Below are 21,404 nucleotides of genomic sequence, written 5' to 3'. Positions count from 1 at the left end.
AACAGCTTCAAGAAGTATTAATTCGAAAAATAGTATTAATTCATAAGATGGTACACTATTTTTTAATCAACATAAACTTTCATTCAAGAAGTAGAGTTCAAGAAACAAGACACGGAGAGCTTACACCAGCTAAAGCTGATTTTTTCCAAAGAGTCTGCCCAAACAGTTTGCAGTACGAGGAATATAAGTAAAGGATATAGAAGAGAAGAAAGTGGCAAGGCGACCAATGTCATGGAAGATGCCTGCAATTTCATTCTGATCAAGCCCTGAGCGCAGGGAGAAGATAAGGACTGATGAGTGTGATTGAACTTTTAGCTTTGTGAGGTTGAGAGAAACGACATCTTTCATAACTTCCTTCACAGCTATGGCCTCTTCTACCGGAGCAGAGCCCGATGTACCTTCATAAGATGGTACACTATAATGTAAAATTACTTCATAATAACAAAACTACACGTGGAAGTTTATTTGGTCTAATGGTTTTACCAAAGGTTCATTAGTGATTCTACATCAAAAAGTCTAGAATTCAATTCCCGGATAATAAAACAAAATTACACAATTTTTATTTTGTATTAAATTTTCTTAACGTAGTATTGTAGCCATCTAAAAATTGCCTTTAATGTAGTATAATATTTCTTATGTATTATATCTTTATAAAATTCTTTAGAACAAAAAAGAATCTTTATAAGATTCATTGATAAGGTGGTTTGAAAAGGAAGGTGGAAATCGTAGTTTTGATAATATCATGATGGCCTGGTTTGGTTCGAGAGAGACTTAAGAGTATGCGCAAAGGTTTGGTTCGAGAGAGACTTAAGAGTATGCGCAAAGGTTTGGTTCTGCAAAAGTTTCTTAAGCTAAAAAATAATTTTAAAATTAAAAGTAAGAAAGAAACAATGAAAAAGTAGAGAAACAATCTAGGAAGAAGAAACTTTCTTTATGTTCAAAAAAGAAGAAACTTTCTTCCTCTTTCAATAGACCTAATTTACGAGTATCTACCCATAAATTTCTAACACTTTAATTTTAATTATAAAACTATTTATGTTAAGATACTAATAAATTATTACTGAGAGACTTTGTTGAAGAAACCTATCACTAATGATGTTCTAAGACATTTTGCAGAGTTTTTAGTTTTTCCATTCTCTAATTCTTTTAAATTATTTGAATCAAATATCATACTTGTTAGAAAAAAAGTTTTTTGAGATAATAAATTTAACTTTCTTTTGATAAAGATTTGTTCTGTATTAATTTTTCTTTTAGTTGTATATGTAAATTAAAATTTATGAAAATAAATGTAAAATAAATGTAGGATATAGAATTGTAAGACTAGAGTTTATGAGTGATATGACTAAAATACAAAGAAAGATGGAATCTAAAATTTGATGTTTGAAATAATGATTTTCACTTTTCAATTTTTTTTTTTAATATTAGAGTGGGTGAAACTTCAAAAACAAAGTTTTCAAGTTTTATTTTGGAACCGCTTTTAGTAACATAAATTTATGTTTAGTCCACCAAAGATTTTTACGCACGGGAGAGGTTAAGAAATTAATTATAATTTTAAGAATCCTTGTAAATATATAAGTTTTGAAAGCCTAATCAGCAGTGATTTTGAGTCCTTTGACCATATCATCTTAGAATATTTCCTTTCCAATTTAGCCATTAAATCTGAAAATCAAATTTTAATTTGGAACATATTGCTCACCTAACAAAGATTAGAAAATAATTTAGACAATCACATTTTCCTCTTAATATTTTGCTACTAAATTAAATCATTATTCACCAAAGATAGATTTTAACATCTTGCTATAAGTATTAAAGTGGTAGTTCCCAAAAATCCAGATATGGTATCTAGATCTACCATTTCTGATTTTGTTACCAGATTTTTTAAAGAATAAAATCCAAAATTAAAAAATCAAAGGAAATTTCGTGGAAGCTGCCTCGTGGGGACCCAAATCACAAAACTAATCAGTATTTATAAAACCACACAACCTTAGAACCAGCAAAGCAAAAAACATATTCGTTACTCAAGAGTATATAAAGATTTTTTGAATAAGTGTAGAAATGGCGGGGATTGTGCCTGAACAATGGTCATCAGCGGAGAACGGTAACGCAAACATGACCGCGAAAGGATCGAGCAGAGAGCTGAGACATGGAGGAAGAACAGCTCATAACATGTCTTCTTCTTCGTTGAGGAAGAAGTCTGACCTCCGAGTGATCCAGAAGGTTCCATACAAAGGTCTTAAAGATTTTCTCTCTAACCTCCAAGAAGTCATTCTCGGCACGAAGCTTGCCATTCTTTTTCCGGCCATACCTGCGGCCATCTTCGGCACTTACTACGGCTTCAGCCAGGTGAGATTTGTTTGCATGATTATCAATTTCTTATGCTTTTCTCATAAACTAAACATTCAAATTACCAAACAGATTTGCGTTGAAAACACTCCTTCAGTTAAAAAAATCACTCCTTCAGTTTTGTTTACGTGTCAGTTATAATTAGTTTTGAACTCGCCACTAAATTAGGGAGAGGAATTTCATGGAAGAATTTAATTGGTTGATTCTGCAATCATTAATGATAAGAGACTAATGATTTGGTGTGTAATGCCACGTAACTGATAAGTGATTAATTACCACATATGCGCGTACTTAACATTATGTGAAATTGCGAACGTTACAGCCGTTGATATTTGGACTGAGTATGCTAGGACTCACACCTTTGGCTGAGCGAGTCAGCTTTCTGACAGAGTAAGTAATACTCCCTCCGTCCCACTTTAAGTGGAGTTTTAGGGAAATTTTTTTGTTCTATTTTAAGTGATGTTTTCAAGTTTCTAGGTAAAAAATAAATGCATTTTAATATTTTTAATTATTTATATTCTGTAGTCTAATTGTTTATTGGTTGAAATTACTTTAATTATTATTGTTTTTAGGCAAACGAGAAAAATAGAATAAAAATTTGTAATTTCTTAATCAACGTGCAAAAACCTCAAAACTCACTTATTTTGGAACAGAGGGAGTATTTATTATATTTTTGAATTCTTCACGTTTCGACATTTTCTTTTTGATCAAGGACAAAGTTTAGCCAACTGTCTAAAAAATGAGATCGTATCCACTGTAGATAAATATCATGTTAAATCAAATATTATATGCCTCTTTCAAAACAAGCTATTGCAAACTTTGTCAGTAGTTTATTTTAATTTGAGGGGATATCATGAATTTCATAGTATAATATAATTAGGTCTGAATCCACCATACATTTGTTCGTTTTTTTCAAACAAATAGACCAATATTCCTTCGGGATTCGTCATTGCATGATTGGGTATCAATTACAGACAGCACATAATTATTTTCCACTCATATGTCGACGTGATAGCATAGTACAACTATACTAGGATCTAGAATCATTTGATAAATTTATCGTAGTTATTTATAAATTTCATTTTGTTCCCTTGTGGTAACTCTATAATAACGTATCTCGTGCATCCCGTGCAGGCAACTGGCTTTCTACACTGGTCCTACATGTAACGTCTTCTTTACCAACTATTCGTTTCCAATGACACATTTACTTCTTAGTTAATCAGTCCAGAACTCAAGGCTTTTGTGTGTGTGTTTGAACCGCAGTGGGTGGCTTATTGAACGCAACATGTGGAAACGCAACTGAATTGATAATCGCAATTCTGGCATTGACCAATAACAAGGTCGCGGTGGTGAAATACTCGCTGCTAGGTTCCATTTTGTCGAACCTTCTGTTGGTTCTCGGGACTTCGCTCTTCTGTGGTGGGATTGCTAATATCCGAAGTGAGCAGCGGTTCGACCGGGTATAGCTTCCCTCCATATGTACTCTTATTATATCAAAAGTCAAAACCAATAGTAATTTGTTTAAATGGAATAAAATAGGTTTGTTACTCTTGAATCATTACCGGTATTATTAGGGTTTATTTACATTTTGACTTGATGAATAATCAAAAGGTTGTATACTTATCAGTTTAATTAATTAGTAAAATATTTTTGAACCAAATTTAGTAATGAACTTGCTGAAGCAAATCAATTAATTTTGTGATGTTCTTTTTAATATAATTGTTGCAGAAACAAGCCGATGTGAACTTCTTTTTACTCCTAATGGGTTTGATGTGTCACTTGCTGCCAATGTTGTTCGGATACGTTGCAAACGGAGAGACTCCGGCTGGTTTAGTTGCCGACATGTCACTGAATCTGTCACGAGCCAGCAGTATTGTTATGTTGATCGCTTACATCGCATATCTTGTTTTCCAGCTTTTTACTCACCGCCAATTGTTCGACGCACAAGATGAGGTACACAAATATATATACAAATAATTAAGATAAGCGAAGGGAGTCGAATTTTTCTTGTTCTAACAAATATTTTAAACAATTTTTGGTTCAGGATGACCAGTACGATGACAATGTCGCTGAGGAAGAGACCGCGGTGATTAGCTTTTGGAGTGGGTTTGCATGGTTGGTTGGGATGACACTAGTCATCGCATTGCTATCCGAGTATGTTGTGGCCACCATTGAGGTAACTTTTGTTAAGTCTCATGAAGTTCAATGAATGAACTAGTTCTTAACTTTTAACATGAATTGCTAGTGTTTTTTGAGTCTTGATGATCATATAAATATACATATGAAAAAAACTTAATTGTATTTATCTTTGGTTAGAACGCCTCGGAATCATGGGGACTATCAGTGAGTTTCATAAGTATCATATTGCTCCCTATTGTTGGAAACGCTGCTGAACATGCTGGAGCCATCATTTTCGCTTTCAAGAACAAGCTTGTGAGTTCTAATTTTGCTTTATAAAAAAAACTTGTGAATTAACCAAAAAGTGATACAATGCATGAACTTGTCTTATGCAAATAATTTTGCAGGACATATCTTTGGGAGTTGCGTTAGGATCTGCAACTCAGATTGGTTTATTCGTCGTCCCATTGACCGTTATTGTGGCATGGATTATAGGAATTAATATGGATCTCAATTTCAATCTTCTTGAAACCGGTTCTCTTGCTCTTTCCATTATCATCACAGCCTTCACATTACAGGTTAAAACATTTTTCAACACTTTACAAAAGATTATCAATCAATTTATACAAATTAATGGATAATTTACCAATTCAAGTTTTTTTTTGTGGTTCTTTAGGATGGGACTTCTCACTACATGAAAGGATTGGTGCTCTTGCTCTGCTATATCATCATTGCCATTTGTTTCTTCGTTGACAAACTTCCTCAGAGTGAGTTAAATTCTATATGTACATATTATGTATATACAATACTTGTATACACACTACTTGTTAATTAGATTGACATTAATTATTACATAACAAAAAACTAATGTGATCATTGTTTTTTTTTATTTCAGAACAACCAAATGCTATTCACTTGGGACATCAACCAATGAACAATGTTGCCGCTGCATTCGGCGAAGGTGTTTTCTCATCTTAAAAAGAGGACAATTTCTTGATTCAGTTTCAGAAATTGGAAAACAACTTGTCAGAAAGATTCAAGGTGTTGAGGGGGTCTTGATGAAGATAAGTTTCGAGAAAATTCTTGTTTAAGTTTTCGATTGTCTATCTCTATGTATGCTTTATATTGTCCCATCTATCAGTTATAAGTTCTCTTTTCAATGTTAATCATTTTCTGAGCAGTTATAAGAAATTATGAATAATCGGGTTATTAAGTTCCTTTCTAGTGATCAACTATCAAACGTCTTCAATTGGTGACCATGAAAATGAGCGAAGTGAATGGATAAAAGTTAAAACACAATTTCATTTAAACAACTGCATTGAGAAAAAAAGTTGAGTATAGATGAACTAACGGTTCTTATCAATTTTAGAAAAAGAAAATACTGCTTCAATACAGTGGAGTAGAGCCTATATGTTATTAGTTTTGAAAAAAAAAACCACTTAACCAGTATCAATTTTGAGGAACAAAAAAAGTTATCATCATTTTTTCTAAAAAGTGTCACCAATTAAAGCCTAAGAATATTCACTACCCCTTCCATTTCAAAATAATTAATGTTTAAAGTTTTTGCAAAACAAATTAAAGAATTACCATCTTTTATTCAGTTTACCTGTTTGGCAAAACACAAATAGCAATAATTATAGTTAATCACTCAATTAAAAAATCATTAATATAAATGGTCACAAACACCAAATAGCATATAATTTTTGTATAAAAATTGAAAATACCATTTAAATTGAAATAAAAGAAAATCCTAAAACATCATCTATAAGAAAGGGAGTAATATATGTTCAAAAAAATTGACCAAACCAATCCGTCGTGGGCTTTTTAGGTTAAAGCCCAATTAATCAGCTAAAAACAACCCCAGTCCTGAGTGGACTCTGAATCTGACAAAACTTCAAACAATTATTTTAGTTCAAACAATCAATTCTCTAAGATGCTGCATAAGAGCGCAGTTGAGAAGTTCTTGGACTCCGAGAACCAACGACTCAGATTACGTGTGGTACTTCTTTCTTTTAAGTGCTTTTTGCTTTGTGAATTTGGAGAATGATATGTTCTCGTATAGTGTTTTGAATCTGATGCGTAGTGTCAAGGCTTCCAAGCAAATCACATGATTAAACTCTTCAACAGCTGTTACCAAACAAACCAACACCATTGTAGAACCAAAACCAATCACTAAGCCTTCAAGACAAGCCACTTTTATCTTCCACAAGACATCTTCCTTTACCACCCGTTCATCCTTGGTGGGAAAGTCAGTTTCTACTGCTGCTAAGTCTACATCTTTAAAAATACATGACATACCGGCTAGACCAGTCTCAGCTTCAAGAAGCAGAGGCTACAGTTCCGGTGACAGATCAGCGGGACAGACAGTCCAAGATTAGCAATGATGGTAATCCTGTGTTGATGGGGACACAAATGGTGGAAAGAGTTGTGAACATGAGGAAACTTCCACCTCCAAAACAAGTCGATAACATGAGCTCAGGCTTCGAGAGAACTCTCTCTAGGTCGTCTCTCGACATGGCCTTGAGACACGTAGTACAGATTCTAGTTCCTTTTAGTTGTAACTTCTTGTTGATTTCTCAACATAAGGCATAGAAGTTCAGAGAATCTGAGGGTAACAAGTAATGCTCTAACAAACTCTATGGAGAAGAACGAGTCATCTTCTTGATAACCATAACATATACTATGCTTTCCAATTAATGAAATCTCTGTTAACTTTGCTGCAACACTTTTCTTTAGCACAAATCCATTAGTAATCATTAAAGAGTTGACAAAAAAAATCAACTAAATCATTAAATAGTTTGGCAACAAAAATAATCAGTAAGAATCATTAAAGAGTTTGGCAAAATTATTTAATTAGAATCACTAATTAATAATTTGCTTATTTATAAGTTTAAGTGGCTTAGTTTTTTGAACAATATGGCATTGAAAAGGCCGAAAATAGCATTTATGAAAAAAATGAAAATGCACGTAAAACTATGTACATGTTTATGCTGATGAATAATTTTATAGATGTCTAATAATTGTAACATTATAAAACCAATTTTTAGAATTGTCTTACTACTAAAAAATCTTCAACATGAAATTCCTACAAGTTAGTGGTACGCACATCTTCTGCATAATCCCACAAGCTGAATCATATGTTATCTTTATGACAACCAAACTCCCACATAAGATTGACCTACCAACATTATAAAAATGTAGATTTATTTCATATTTGTATAGTTAGTTTTGTTTAAAGCCATCAAACCATGAATAGCCTGTAGAAAATAGGAAAGATGAATTCTACCTCTCACCAAAACACCTTTAAACACATTTGAATATTATTATAACTCTTAAAACTTATCATCTTTTGTGAGGTTTTTGACTTTCCCTCTCTGTTCTAAGGCATTCTTGTAACAATGGAGAAGGACAACATCAACAAGAAGAGCCTCTCTGAACAACTCAAGCACATGAATTCCCCGGTCTTCTCTACCGCCATTTTCGCCTTCATAATGCTGCTTGTTGTGGTGGGAACAATGCTCTCAAACATGTCTCTAGAGTCAACTTTCTTCTGGACTTCACCGACCTCTGAGGTAATCACAATGGAGAGAAAGCCATTGGCTCCTCCCAAGAACAGTACAAGCAGATACAGGATGGCTTGGCTTCGATCACATCTCGAAGAATTCGAGGTTTTCAAGTCAACTAACCTTTCAGAGCAGTTTCATCAAAGGGTTCTTGAGTCATTCAACGATGAATGTGAGGTTAGATTCTTCATGACATGGTTTTCACCAGCAGAGTATTTCGGGAAGAGAGAGCTTCTAGCTGTAGAGAGCGTCTTTAAATCTCATCCTCAAGGCTGCTTGATGATTGTTTCAGGATCCATGGACTCTCCACAAGGAGATGCCATCCTTAAACCGCTACGTGATATTGGCTACAACGTGTTTGCAGCCACGCCAGACGTTGCAACGCTGCTAGAGAACACACCAGCCAAAACTTGGTTTCAAGAAATGAAAAGCTGCAAAAGAGATCCAGGGAGGATACCGTTATCTCAGAACCTTTCAAACCTTGCAAGGCTAGCGATTCTATACAAGTACGGAGGTGTGTACCTGGACACAGACTTCATCGTCACTAGAAGCTTTATAGGGCTGAAAAACTCAATAGGAGCGCAAACAGTGGTGGAAGGAGACTCAAAGAACTGGACAAGGCTGAACAATGCGGTTCTGATCTTTGAGAAAGAACACCCTCTTGTTTACAGTTTCATGGAAGAGTTTGCTACAACTTTTGATGGGAACAGATGGGGATACAATGGTCCTTACTTGGTAAGCAGGGTAGCGAAGAGAGCACAAGAGACGAATGGTAACAGTTTCACAGTATTGCCACCAGTAGCATTCTATCCATTCAATTGGATAGACATTCAAAGACTGTTTCAGACGCCAAGGAACAGTACTGACTCAAAATTACTCAAAGCAAATCTGATCAAGCTGAACCAGAAAAGCTATGGGCTGCATCTTTGGAACAAGATCACCAAAAATCTTAAGATCGAAAAAGGCAGTGCTATAGACATCATAGTTTCAGATCATTGTGTTGCTTGCAGAGGAATTCAAAGATGAAGAGAATCAAAATCTGTGTCTAGGAGTCTCAACTCTAATCTTGACTGTCAATTTTGGGTAAGATTGTGTCCTAAACCCTAAATGGTAAACACTTTTTCACTTCATAGTCAAATACATGATGTTTGATATCTTACACTCAACTGTCTTGTGACACACGTATCAGAATTCAGAAGCTCAAAACTCCATACTGCACTCCTCTGTCTTGATGCCCATATATGTGTTGTGTGATAGATGAAGGTAGAAATAGATAAGTTTTAGCGAACATTTTTTAAAAAAAAGTTTGAGATAATTATACAATATATATGAAGAAAAAGGAAACATCTATCCACAAGTTTCCTTTTCTCTATAATTGTTAAATGGATTTAGGGTTTTTCCTATTTTAGAAATTGGAGTCACTAAGAAAAGTAAAATTTTCAAAATCCTTCAAACGTGGCATCGAGGGGTTGGCTCAGGAGATATAAACTTACTTGTGGCCTAAGGCATATTCTAACTCCTACTTCTATTAGGACCTTTGTTTTCTAGGTGTCCTAAACCAAAACAACTTGTTCTATTGAATTAGTTTTCAGAACCGGCAATCACAGATAGAATCCTACTTCGTCTAGGATCCGGAACTAATCGACATACAAGTTTCTATATAAACTAAACCACCTAAGAACGAAGAAACCTCTGTTCTGTCTGACGTAAAGCTAAGAAAACCCAACAAGAGCTCTCTTCAAAAGATTAAAGATGAGATCAAAGGAGTTAGCGATGTTGGTCATCTTTGCGATATGTGCTATATTACACCTCCTCTACTTGAAATCTCCAACATGTACTCTCTCTGTCGATAAGCCACCGTTCAAACCAAACGTGCCTCTTCCCGGAACCACTGTCCCTATGAGTACTAGCAATAGCAACGTCTCTGTTGTGACCTCAGATCAACAAGAAAAAGAGGAGATAGATCCGTTGCTACCTCCTCCCAGAGCTACCAAAAGCGAAAGAATCAACTGGTTTAGAAGAAAGCTACCTGAGCTGGAGATACTGAAGTCCACAACCAAGAGCAAGAGGTTCCATGGAAGAGTGTTGGAGTTGTACAACAACAACTGCTCAGCTCAGTTCTTTATGGTCTGGCTATCTCCTGCGAAGTCCTTTGGGCCAAGAGAGATGTTAGCTGTCGATACCCTCTTCACCACCAACCCTGACGCTTGCTTGGTGATTTTATCCAACTCCTTGGACTCACCAAGAGGATACACCATGCTTAAACCCTTTCTTGACCAAGGTTTCAACCTCTTAGCTGTGACATTAGACATCCCGTTCCTAGTCAAGAACACTCCAGCAGAAGCTTGGTTGAAAAGGCTAAAGAGTGGTAAGATGGATCCTGGTTCCATCCCTCTGTTCATGCACCTCTCTGACTTAACGAGACTCGCGGTGCTCTACAAGTACGGAGGAACCTATCTAGACACAGACATCATCGCCCTCAACTCCATGACTGGACTGAGAAACGCAATAGGTGCACAGAGTTTGGATCCAGAGACCAAGAGATGGACAAGACTAAACAACGCGGTGATGGTCTTTGACATCTACCATCCCCTCATGCATGAGTTCTTGCAAGAATACTCCACGACTTTCGACGGAAACAGATGGGGATACAACAGTCCTTACCTGGTCTCTAGAGTTATTCAGAGGCTAGGACACAAACCTGAGTACAATCTAACGATCTTCCCACCAGATGCTTTCTATCCAGTGAACTGGCTTAAGATCCCAAGGCTGTTCAAGAAACCAGCAACGACAAGAGAAGTGAAGTGGGTAGAGGAGACGGTACAAGAGATGAACAAAGGAAGTTACATGATACATCTGTGGAATAAGGTTACAAGGAAGATGAAGATTGAAGAAGGAAGCGCAATGCATAAACTCATCTCAACACATTGTACAGTCTGTGGAAACATTACAGATTCTCACACTTAAAAAGATTCATTCTTATGTAAATAAAGTAGAGATTCTTGTGAGTGTGATTGTTTTTTTTTTAATCTTTCAATGTCTAAACAGATTTTCTTTTATAAAACGAAGTTAAAGACTCAATCAATCACTCGTATTACCGAAACATTTATCAATGTAAACAAGAAAGCAGAATTTTTTTTCATAGAAAGATGAGAAATTGGAGATGTTTAACAAGTTGCAGCATCTGTTCGAATAGAATTACAGTGAAGGAAAGACTCTAGTTGGAGAAGAGGGACTCGTCGATGTCGATTTTGATCTTCTCGTCGTTCTCAAACTTATCCTTCCTCGGTGGAGCAGGAGGGACAGGAACTCTCTGTGGCCCTCTTCCTTTATTCTTGTTCCTTGGCCTCGCCTGCTCAGCATAATCCCAAAAAAAAACATTTCAAAACCGACACTCGAGAGTTCGCAATGTTAAGTTTTGAGACTTACATTCCCGAAAGAGTGATTGAAACGCTTTCCTCTCGCTGTTTTGCGGTCACCTCGGCCACAGTACACTGAAAAAAAATTCGAAAGCTTCACGGGCGTTAAAGGGAGAAGAAAACGAAGCGAGCTTTGTTTTTGAGGTGATTTACCAAGTGGAACTGAGCTGGATGATGACGAGGCGGAGAGAGACAGTTGCTGAGGGAAGCAAGAGAGAGACACGCCGAGAGTTTCCGAGTGAGATGATGATAGCCTCGGAGATGATGGGACGGTGATAACTCGCGGAGGAGCTCCGAGTAGAAGCGACGCCATCGCCGTGAATGTCTGTCTGAAGAGGAGGATAAGGTTGAAATGATATTGCTTCTTTTTCGTTATCTGATGTTTGGTTTTTAAGACATGTTTTTTATTGCATAAATGGGCTTGTATTCTTATAAAAGATCCACTGGGCCTTTTCTAAGCCCAAGTCCATTCTAAAACCCTACATGCGCTTCTCACGTGTTAATCGTTCTTCATCTTCTTTTCTAAGCCTAGGTAGGTCCTTTCGCGATGTTCGGATTCCACTGAGCTCAGAGAGGAGACATATACTTCGGTAAGATTTCGGATTCTAAAAAACTGCGAATTTAATTAACCTAATCTCTCTCTAACGATCTAACTTCGTGTGTTATCTGATCTGTGTTGCTGAACAGGGTTCTTACTAATCCCAATCGCAGAAGATTTTTAATCGGTAATGCTCTCTTCTGTCCTAACGAAACTCGCTTTTAAACAAAACCATATGATTTAGAATCTTACTGTAAGTGGTACGATCCCTTCAGTGTTTTTCAGGATATGGGAGATAAAGAGGAGTTCGATGAGGGTGAGATTGAGTACACTAGCTACGCAGGCGAGCATCACTTGCCATTGATTATGTCACTCGTGGATCAAGAACTCAGCGAGCCTTACTCCATCTTCACTTACCGCTACTTCGTCTATCTCTGGCCTCAGCTCTGCTTCCTGGTATTATTAACACTACTCTTTTTTACTTCTTGTTTTTGATGGATTTAACTGATAGAGTAGCTTCTTATTTATTTTTATCTGTTTTAAGGCGTTTCACAAAGGTAAATGCATAGGAACCGTAGTGTGTAAGATGGGAGAGCATCGACAGACCTACAGAGGGTACATCGCCATGTTGGTTGTCATCAAACCCTATCGTGGCCGTGGCTTAGGTAAATATCTAGGTCTCTACATACTACTGATTGAACAGTCCTCAGGTTCTGATTGTGATTGTTCTACTGCCAAAGCAATGCACTCACTTAAGTTTGGATGCTGTTGTTTGTGTTAACTTTTTTTTTCTTATTGTGCTTTTACAGCCACAGAGCTTGTAACAAGATCAATAAAAGTGATGATGGAGTCAGGCTGTGAAGAGGTATATATGCTTGCTCTCATTCATCTCTTTTTTTCTTCTCTCTTAATGGGAACTTAAGATACTTTTGTAACACTAGAGTGTGATCCTTACCTGGTAGTAGAATTCTAGATAAGATCCCACCTACTAGAGTAGTAGTTATTTGCAGTGTTCTAAAGCCTAAGCCCCTGCCTAGGCAGCAAATTGGGCCTAAACTAGACGACTTTTTTTTAGAACGAATACTAAAAGTTACCGGCTAGCGATTTCATGAACATTGGTTAATCGTATATGTGATTACTTAACTGTTATTTGATTAGTAAGTCAACATTCTAGAAATGATTCTCTTGAGTGGCATTTGCTCTGCAAACCTCCTTTTGATTACACATTATAAATTTAATGAAACTGGTGTATGATTGAAGGTAGCCTTGGAGGCAGAAGTGTCGAACAAAGGAGCGTTGGCTCTCTATGGGAGACTCGGGTTCATAAGAGCCAAACGGCTACACCACTATTACTTGAATGGGATGGATGCTTTTCGGCTTAAGCTTTTGTTCCCAAGGCCTCATGTACCTCAAATGGTTTATGAAGAGGAACCCCAGCCAGAGCACGAGATTTACCCAAGGCCTCGTGACTGAAATGACATGATGACCCACCACGGTCACTTCCTTTTCATAGTTTCAACCTTGAGGCCTTGGAAAAGAAGGTGTTGTATTGCTTCTCTGTATTCCGGATAGTGAAAACATAACCTAGACTGTGTTCTGTTTCATATTCAGGACAACCAAAAAACACTAGTTAATTTTTCGAACATTATGAAATACTTAAAACTTGTGGCCATATTTTGGATATGAAATTTAGAATTGTATATTATATATTGTTATTTTTCTATATATATTGTAGTAGCTATAATTGTAACTCAGCTATTTTTTGTGGGATGAAAATACATGATTGAATCATTGTTTTGAGAAATGTTAAGGATATAGCTTTATTGCATTTGAAGTTGTAGAAAGACTATCAGTGTTATAAAAATGGTCACGAACGAAAATGGGGTTTTTAGACTGATTTTTTATACATTAAAAGAAATGTATTCAATTAAAAGTTTAAGATGATTTGTATTGAAAAGACAAATCAACTATTATTCATACATGAATTTCAAAAAAAGGTCTAGTGCTATTAAACTTGTTACTGATATAATTTGTAATTTATTGTTACTGCATATAATTCAAGTTGTGTTTTAGCATTTTTAGTCATTTTATTATGTGTTTGGGTAAAGTTTCTTATTTAAAAAATAAACGTTTAATTCTCATAATTTATATGAAATCTTAAAGTTGTTCAACAAAAACTATGATATGATAAACTTTTCATTTCATCTAAAATTCTACTAAAGTCAAATCAATTCAAATTATTGATTGAGTACACCCCTTAAATCTTTATAAAACGGCTAATTACTTTAGCAATTTCTTCAATATTTCTATGAAAGCGCATCTATGAGTTCAGATTAATGCCAAAACAATAACACTTGCACAAGTACCATCTTTGAAAAGAAGTCCATGTAGCAGGATTTCATGTGTACAATAGTTTATCTTCCCCTAGTATAAAGTCACGTGGCCCAAGACCAGAATAAATACAGACAATTTGACGACCCACTCCCTAACCAGCGTCAGTCGATACTAACTTCACCCTACGTCGAGGGTCCCGCTCCACATCGCAGCAAAGGAAGATCACTTGCATCCACATTGTCATTGTCCTACATTCACATCTTTTTTTCTTCTTAGATCTCAACAAACGATTATTTGCTATTAGAAGTGACATTTTGGGGAAAGCTTTTTATTTTTTCTAATACAATAACGATAAAAAAGTCAGATTGAAAGTACAGGAATGATCACTGGATTTAAACGAGAATATTAGTTAATAATTCACATATGCGTACATATAGTTAGTTTTTGTCCAAAGTACATGTGAAACCAGAGCATATGATAAGGGTAACGATTGAGTAGTGTTATGAACACATGCCATATTTAATAAGGGAGACAAGAATGGTCCTCCGATCCATTTCTTCAAAGTATCTGATCAGAGAGAAAGAGTGAGAAGTAAATAATGGCACGTGACTCAGACCATGAAGCCACGTGCGATCTCTCCCCCCACACCCATGTGCCCCATGTATAACGACCGGCTCCCTCGGTCCAACTTGTCCATGTTCCCATTTTATTTCCCAATTAAGTAAAAGTTTCAAAAACTAAAATTCCTTTTTTACTAAAAATTCAATTGGCTCATGATACAAAAAAATCCGGATATTAGCAATTTACCTATAACAATAAACATTGGTATCTAGCACTCAAGATACCATCATGTGGAATTTCGGGATTCACTTACATAGAAAGAAAGTTTTGTGTACATGGTGCAATTTCTCTTTACAAAATCATTTTTGAAAAACAAATGTTGAAAAAAATGTCATATTATTACGGGTTGGTTGTAGGTTTTGATGTAATTAATGGTGTTAATATACAAGGTCAAATTCAAATAATTAGTAGCCTGTGAGTATATGACATTTAGTCTATTTCTTAAGTCGCATCAGAAATATTAAAGAATATATATTTTTGTTAAAACAAATCCACTAATTAATCAATTTAGAGTTAAAGCATTATTCATTTTTGACATTAGTAACAATAAAAATGCATCACAAGGATTGTTGTGTGAAACTGAAACATTGATATAGCCACAAGTAAAAGAAGAGAAGACGATACATTTCTTTTAGCCTATTGTTTTCACAATACCAAATTAAGAAATCACACGCTACTATATTATCGACCTAAGGAGTGAAAACATACAAACCCCCCCCCAAAGAAAAAAAAGGAAAAAAATTTAAGAACTTAACACGCATGAAAGGGGATAAGAAGTACACTATTTTCGTGACTTTTACTCCCTCACGTATACGTACGCAAAACACAAAAGAAGAACAAATAATTTTATATTAAAACTCCACAAAAGCATTAAACCATGCAGGCTAGATCACTCAAAGGCGGTGGTGTAAAGCAGAGACCGGAGCGTGCGCAGCTGCTGCAGCTGGAACCGGTGATTTACATTGGTAACACTTAGCAAACAGACCAAAAGTGTCGACTTGGCGAACAAAGTTGGTTACACTAGCCCATCCACCGAACCCGAACCCGACTATTAGAACCCATATCACCACGAAAGCGTTCAACACGTACATCGCCGTCCAGCTCGGCAAGAAGAACGGTGGCTTCTCCGCCGCATTCTACAAGAAAAATCCAAAAACAAATATATAAAAAAATTCAAGAACCAGTGAATAGAGAGATGATGATGATTAAGTGTATGAGTTTGTGGGTATTGTCGTATAGTAATGGACAAAAATCCAAAGCTTTGTTGACCCATGACAAAGAGAGAGACATGATTTGTCATACTCAGACTCTCACTTTAGATTAATGTTAGGCAGTGAGTCACCATTGTACAGCTTCCTTTTCATGTCTGATTGTGACTCTTACCTATTCTCCTATCCTTATTTTCCTCACAAATTATTCCTTTTCTAACTTTTATTTTCCTACTGTTAATATATAATATACACGAGTTTGATAAAAGTAGGAAAAAAACAAAACAATTCATAGTCAATTACTAATTCTAACCTAACCAGAAAATACGAGTTTGGATTTTAACTTTTTATAAAAAGTATAATTAAAAATGAGGTTGAAGGACGCCAGCAAGGAATGTGGGTGATGAATGATGATCATATCTTCCGTAAGATACGGAACACATAGCCCCATCTATCTTCAGACAAAGACATTCATGCCCTCCAATGACAATAATCTATTCACAACCCTACCACAACTACATAGTTGATCACTATTTAATATTCCTCCACCGATCGTTTATTTATTTTTAATAACTACGAGTATAATTGATAACACTTTGTAAAAGCATTTACCTGACGAGCGGAGGCAGATCGGTAAGTGAGCATGTGAGCGAGGGAGGGGATAATATACACGGTGAAGCTAACCAGAAGAGCACCAACAGCTGAATTGATTGGACCGAAGAACGGGAAGATAATAGCTAAGAACCATATCGGTATAACCACAGGCAATCTAGCTAAAGCCCTCAAGCAAATGCTCTTTGTGTCATGCATCCCTATCACTTTCTCCCACACAAAGTAGAGTGGGGTACACGCGAATCCGAACGTTATAAACTGCATGAATATATTACAATAACTTAGTTAACCTGATCATGATCTAAATTTACTAAATGAGAAAGAAACAAATACTTATTAACATAAAGGTTTATTATTATATGTTTTACCTGGTGAATGAGCATGAGAATAACGGCAGCGTCACGCCATCCGTTCTTGGGGAGAAGAGAGAACGCGTTGGAGTGGTCTAGAAGTGCGTCTCCGAAGGCCCAGTAAACGGCGGAAGCTGACGGAAGCGTTAGTGTGAAAACATACAACGTCGCCATCAAGTAAATGTACTTAAACTTTTGTGGTTTCCACATTGCATGCATAATCTCGCTGCACAATCAAATTTACTGTTAATTTATATCCATAATTAGTCTTAAATTATCATTTAAGTAAAGATGATAAAGGGTGTATTTGACATTTCAGAGAGGCGTACTATTACTAGTAGAAGTGCTTAAGTGGCATTCAATAGTGTGGGGTAGGAATATTAATTATTATAGTTCCATAGAATCTTTTTTATTAAAAGTTAGATATTTTTTTGTAACATATTATTACTACTTTAAGGATAGAAAAATAATAGTAGAAAATAATAATGATATTCGTGATGACTGTAATAATAGTTACACCTTATTTGCCGGCAAAAGCTGCAATAGAAGCGGCGAAGAAACGATACAGCACTCAGAATTTAATATTATCTCACCAATTTTATCATATATGTTTTTCCTGCTATTTGAGCTTTAACTTAAATAGTTCTTCAACTATACGTCTGACAGGATTTAATGATCTTTTATAAACAGTTTGATAGATTAATTAGTAGTAATCATTAAGAAATGAAAAGAAATAAACTTACACAGTAACCGCGTGACCACCAAATGTATACAAGATATTGGTAGCTCCGGTAAAATAAAGCACTAGCTTCGTTGGACCTGTGTGCTTCACACCTTCCGTCTACAAAATTCAAAATTAACAATTAAAAACAAATCTTAAATCAGACTGAGAGAATATTAAGAAAATGCTAAAATTGCCTAGTTTTAGACGAAAATTTATATACAAATTTGGGTTTAGATGCACGGAATAATTCAATTCCTTTTCCCTAACCATAAAGAGAAATGCGAATATTTTTTTCCTTTTAATGAAGATATTTTTTTCTTTTTAATGAAGGCATATACTGTCACTTCATTACAAAGCACAAAATATTATATTTTTATGTAAGAAATCTAAATATATAAATAATAATTTATACCTGGCCGTGGATAATGGAGGCGATGGCTAAGTACCAGGCGGTGTAAGTGGTCATACCCAAGCCGAGGAATGACCAGATTCGGTAGTTGTGAAACGACGGTATAAACACAGTGGTTGCACAGCACGCGCCGAATATATAAGTCCATGTTCTCTTGTCCAAGTGATCGTTTATGTAATAAATGTTACTGCAACCAAGTCCAACCAATCATCATTTTATTATAATCATCCAATAATAATTAAAGAGAGAAAGGGATCATTAAAAGAGAGATTAAAGAGACCTGGCACAAGCAATGAGTTGGATTACAGATCCAAACAAGAGGAAAGTGCAATTAAATGCGAGTCCTACTGCTTTCCAGTATGTGCCGAGTAGTCCATCAAGTACTTCGAACCACTGTTAGTATTTTATCAAGTAAGATTTAGTCAAAGTTAATAGTAACCGATTAGTGAGTGATTAAATTTTGTATTATAACCTGAATAACATGGTTTTTGAAGCTTTTGCCTTCTTTCTCTTTACGAACTCGATACTCGACGTAGAGAACACTGATGAGATACGCAGTCCAGCTTCCGAGTAGACCATAGAAGATCTGTAACACTATTCCTGACAACATCCCTAGTTGACTGAACGAGTACGGTAACGTCAAAAGCACTTGCGCCACCTGAATTAAAAATAAAATAAAAAATACATATCTCATGATGGTTCTTGATATCAAGATTTTCTTGTTTTTTCTTTTCAATTTTTTAAAGGGTTCTTGAAGCTTGTACCTGGTTAGATGCGCAGCTGAACCAAGCGTCCCAGACTGATCCGCCGTGCCAGAGGAAGTTGCTTAGTGCAGAACCGCTCGAGGGGTCGTGCTCGTCGGGTTTTCCGGTGTTGGTGCCGTTGATCTGATCTACTTCGTTGTCATTTCCGCTTGAGACTATCGCCTCTTCTCCATGACTCACACCCGCCGACATTTTTGCCTTTAGATCTGAGGAAGAGATAAAAAAATGTCTCAACACTTTATAGAGAAAATAATCAAAACCTAAGTGAGCACTAAACAGAGACGTGAATAAACAGAGCAGTGAGAGATCTCAGAGTTGGAAGAAGAAGAGCACTTAAAGCAGAGTGTAAAAATAATATTCCTTGTTCACGTTGTTTTTCTCTTCTTTAGTGAGAAACAGAGAATGAAAGAAAGAGAGTGACTTACGTTTTCTCTTTTAGAGAAGAGAAGAAAGAAGGTGAGAACGAATCAGAAGCAAACAAAGACCAAAACTGATAGGGTCTCTCACTTGCTCTTTTCTTTTAAATAAAAAAATCTCTGTTCTCTCTATCTTTCTCTGACTTCAAGAAACAGAGCATGAACCCAGAAGATGGCAGAGAGGAGAGAGAGAGAGAGAGTTATGGAAAGAAGGAGAAAGACTTTCTTTGATCAAAGCAAAAAAAGGAATGAAGAAGCTAAAATAACTATAAGATGCTTCGAACTTCACCCCCTCTCCTTTTTATATACTTACCAATATCTTCTCTTTTTTGGTTCTTTTATTTTTATTTAAAAACATAAATAGATTAAACAGCTGCTGTGACAAAAGAACGATTGGTATGAGCGTAACTTTTTTCTCTCTCCTAATTGATTTCTCTTTGTCTTCTATCTAAAACTCCCCGGCGTCAAATGGTTCCGGCCGGCGGATGAGCTTCCACAGCCACCGCCGGTCCGGTCTCTCTCCTTTTTCTTGCTTTCCTTTGCGCTTGCTTCTTTTAGTTTAATCCTCCTGGTTTTCTTTTTTGTTTTATCAAAGCTTCCGGCGCCGCACCCTTTCTCGGTGGACGGCCGGCTCAAGTCTCCGCCGTTGCACCTATCCGATTAGGGTGAACGGTCGGCTCTCGGTTGCCGCGTCGAACGGTTCTTGCGTTTTTGACGGCGGCTCTGGTGTAAGTGTTATGGTGTACCGAAGATGTGTCGGTGTGGATGTGTGGCTTCGCCTCCGGTTGAGATCCCGACGGTTTATGGGTTCTATCCGGTGAAAGAAGCGAGAGAAAGAAGATGGCGGTTTCTCGATGGTTCGGATGAGATCTCGGGAGAAACCCGGTGAAGCTCTCCGGTGGAAAGAGTTCAGGCGTAAGAGTGGATGAAGGAAAGTTCGGGATCCTGGCTCCGGCGTTTGTGAGGTGGTCCGGTGAAGCGGCGGTTTGGCTTGCTCCGGTGTTGAGTTACTGTCGGTGAAAGCGTAGCGGATGTGTGACGCGTGTGCCTCGCTGGGCGAGATGACAACACGTGTCCTCCGCGCTTTTCAATGTCCACGCGTTCATGGTGGCGTGATGGTTAAGACACGCGCCCACAGACAGTTTCTTTTTCGTTGGTTTGGACCGGGTTGGGTCGTTGGTAGTTCGGGCCGATGTTGGGCCTCTTTTATGTTTTATGTATGTTTTTTCGGTTCCCCTTCTTGGGTTTGTATGTGGCATTGGGCTTTTAGCCTTTCTTCTATAATACTACTTGAGGGAAAAAAAAAAAAAAGATTAAACAGCTGCTGTAAAATCACACTACCATTAACTTTTTTTAGGTAACGGTAGCATCTAACTCTTTTTACGTTTCGCATTAATAATTAACGTGACCATTGACATCCAGAATTTCTGGGTTCTACTTATAAAATAAAGAGAAGATATTGGTAAAGCCCATATGGGTTCAAAATACATAACCGTATATAACATTTTTCATCTAACAAATCATTGGTTGTACTTGAATGACAAAAAAAAATCATCAATTAAAAAAATTAAGACATGATGACAAAATTAATAATGCAAAGTTAAGGACTTATTTGACTTGTAGCATCTAGATTTAGAGATCTAGATTTTTCAACAGCTATCTATAAGAATACTATAGTCAGCATCCTTCCCAGTTTTTTTTTTTCCCGAAAGAGAATCCTTCCCAGTTTTTGCACCATCAATTTTGAAGAAACAAAAACGTAATCATGTGAGATTAACATATGATTAACCCCCACCAGACTAAAATAAGTCATGTAAATTTTAATCTAGCTCGACTGACCTTAGAATCTCATATGATCCGAAGTTCAGATTTGTAAAGAGCAACCAATTTTCTGTAAGACACCTGACCATGGACCAAAGGCTTCATGTATTGAGTGATGAGTTTGCAAAATACTCATTGCTCACCTAAGAAATAATTGGGTACTA

General features: G+C 36.5%; 6 protein-coding genes across 6 annotated transcripts; 4 read left to right on the top strand and 2 right to left on the bottom strand.

Annotated features, from left to right (window-relative positions):
- The first annotated feature begins 2,006 nt into the window (after positions 1 to 2,006).
- LOC108813460 (vacuolar cation/proton exchanger 1) lies at positions 2,007 to 5,627 on the top strand. Its single transcript, XM_018586022.2, has 10 exons — positions 2,007 to 2,343; positions 2,666 to 2,733; positions 3,478 to 3,506; positions 3,607 to 3,803; positions 4,072 to 4,296; positions 4,388 to 4,519; positions 4,660 to 4,776; positions 4,869 to 5,039; positions 5,138 to 5,228; positions 5,357 to 5,627. Exons 1-10 carry the CDS (start codon positions 2,056 to 2,058, stop codon positions 5,437 to 5,439), a joined length of 1,401 nt encoding a protein of 466 aa, XP_018441524.1. The 5' UTR covers positions 2,007 to 2,055; the 3' UTR covers positions 5,440 to 5,627.
- A 138-nt stretch (positions 5,628 to 5,765) lies between these two features.
- LOC108810529 (uncharacterized) lies at positions 5,766 to 9,273 on the top strand. The gene has a single exon (XM_056987526.1). The coding sequence runs from the start codon at positions 7,860 to 7,862 to the stop codon at positions 9,048 to 9,050; it is 1,191 nt and encodes a 396-aa protein (XP_056843506.1). The 5' UTR covers positions 5,766 to 7,859; the 3' UTR covers positions 9,051 to 9,273.
- A 209-nt stretch (positions 9,274 to 9,482) lies between these two features.
- LOC108807329 (uncharacterized protein At4g19900-like) lies at positions 9,483 to 11,106 on the top strand. Its single transcript, XM_018579600.2, has one exon. The coding sequence runs from the start codon at positions 9,777 to 9,779 to the stop codon at positions 10,989 to 10,991; it is 1,215 nt and encodes a 404-aa protein (XP_018435102.1). The 5' UTR covers positions 9,483 to 9,776; the 3' UTR covers positions 10,992 to 11,106.
- LOC108807330 (30S ribosomal protein S31, chloroplastic) lies at positions 11,099 to 11,819 on the bottom strand. The gene is made up of 3 exons (XM_018579601.2): positions 11,597 to 11,819; positions 11,454 to 11,518; positions 11,099 to 11,376 (listed from the first exon to the last, which is right to left on the bottom strand). The coding sequence occupies exons 1-3, from the start codon at positions 11,754 to 11,756 to the stop codon at positions 11,242 to 11,244; spliced, it is 360 nt and encodes a 119-aa protein (XP_018435103.1). The 5' UTR covers positions 11,757 to 11,819; the 3' UTR covers positions 11,099 to 11,241.
- Positions 11,820 to 11,947: 128 nt separating this feature from the next.
- On the top strand, positions 11,948 to 13,704 carry LOC108809025 (N-alpha-acetyltransferase MAK3). Its single transcript, XM_018581145.2, has 6 exons — positions 11,948 to 12,033; positions 12,131 to 12,168; positions 12,257 to 12,437; positions 12,526 to 12,646; positions 12,791 to 12,846; positions 13,242 to 13,704. The coding sequence occupies exons 3-6, from the start codon at positions 12,270 to 12,272 to the stop codon at positions 13,452 to 13,454; spliced, it is 558 nt and encodes a 185-aa protein (XP_018436647.1). The 5' UTR covers positions 11,948 to 12,033; positions 12,131 to 12,168; positions 12,257 to 12,269; the 3' UTR covers positions 13,455 to 13,704.
- Positions 13,705 to 15,477: 1,773 nt separating this feature from the next.
- On the bottom strand, positions 15,478 to 19,704 carry LOC108812920 (auxin transporter protein 1). Its single transcript, XM_018585318.2, has 9 exons — positions 19,429 to 19,704; positions 19,004 to 19,209; positions 18,712 to 18,897; positions 18,520 to 18,632; positions 18,243 to 18,426; positions 17,850 to 17,947; positions 17,125 to 17,332; positions 16,757 to 17,014; positions 15,478 to 16,072 (listed from the first exon to the last, which is right to left on the bottom strand). Exons 2-9 carry the CDS (start codon positions 19,193 to 19,195, stop codon positions 15,830 to 15,832), a joined length of 1,482 nt encoding a protein of 493 aa, XP_018440820.1. The 5' UTR covers positions 19,196 to 19,209; positions 19,429 to 19,704; the 3' UTR covers positions 15,478 to 15,829.
- Positions 19,705 to 21,404: the final 1,700 nt, after the last annotated feature.

This window comes from Raphanus sativus, chromosome 6 (assembly GCF_000801105.2).
Source record: "Raphanus sativus cultivar WK10039 chromosome 6, ASM80110v3, whole genome shotgun sequence".
Classification (NCBI taxonomy): domain Eukaryota; kingdom Viridiplantae; phylum Streptophyta; class Magnoliopsida; order Brassicales; family Brassicaceae; genus Raphanus; species Raphanus sativus.
This window is presented reverse-complemented; position numbering and strand designations above follow the sequence as displayed.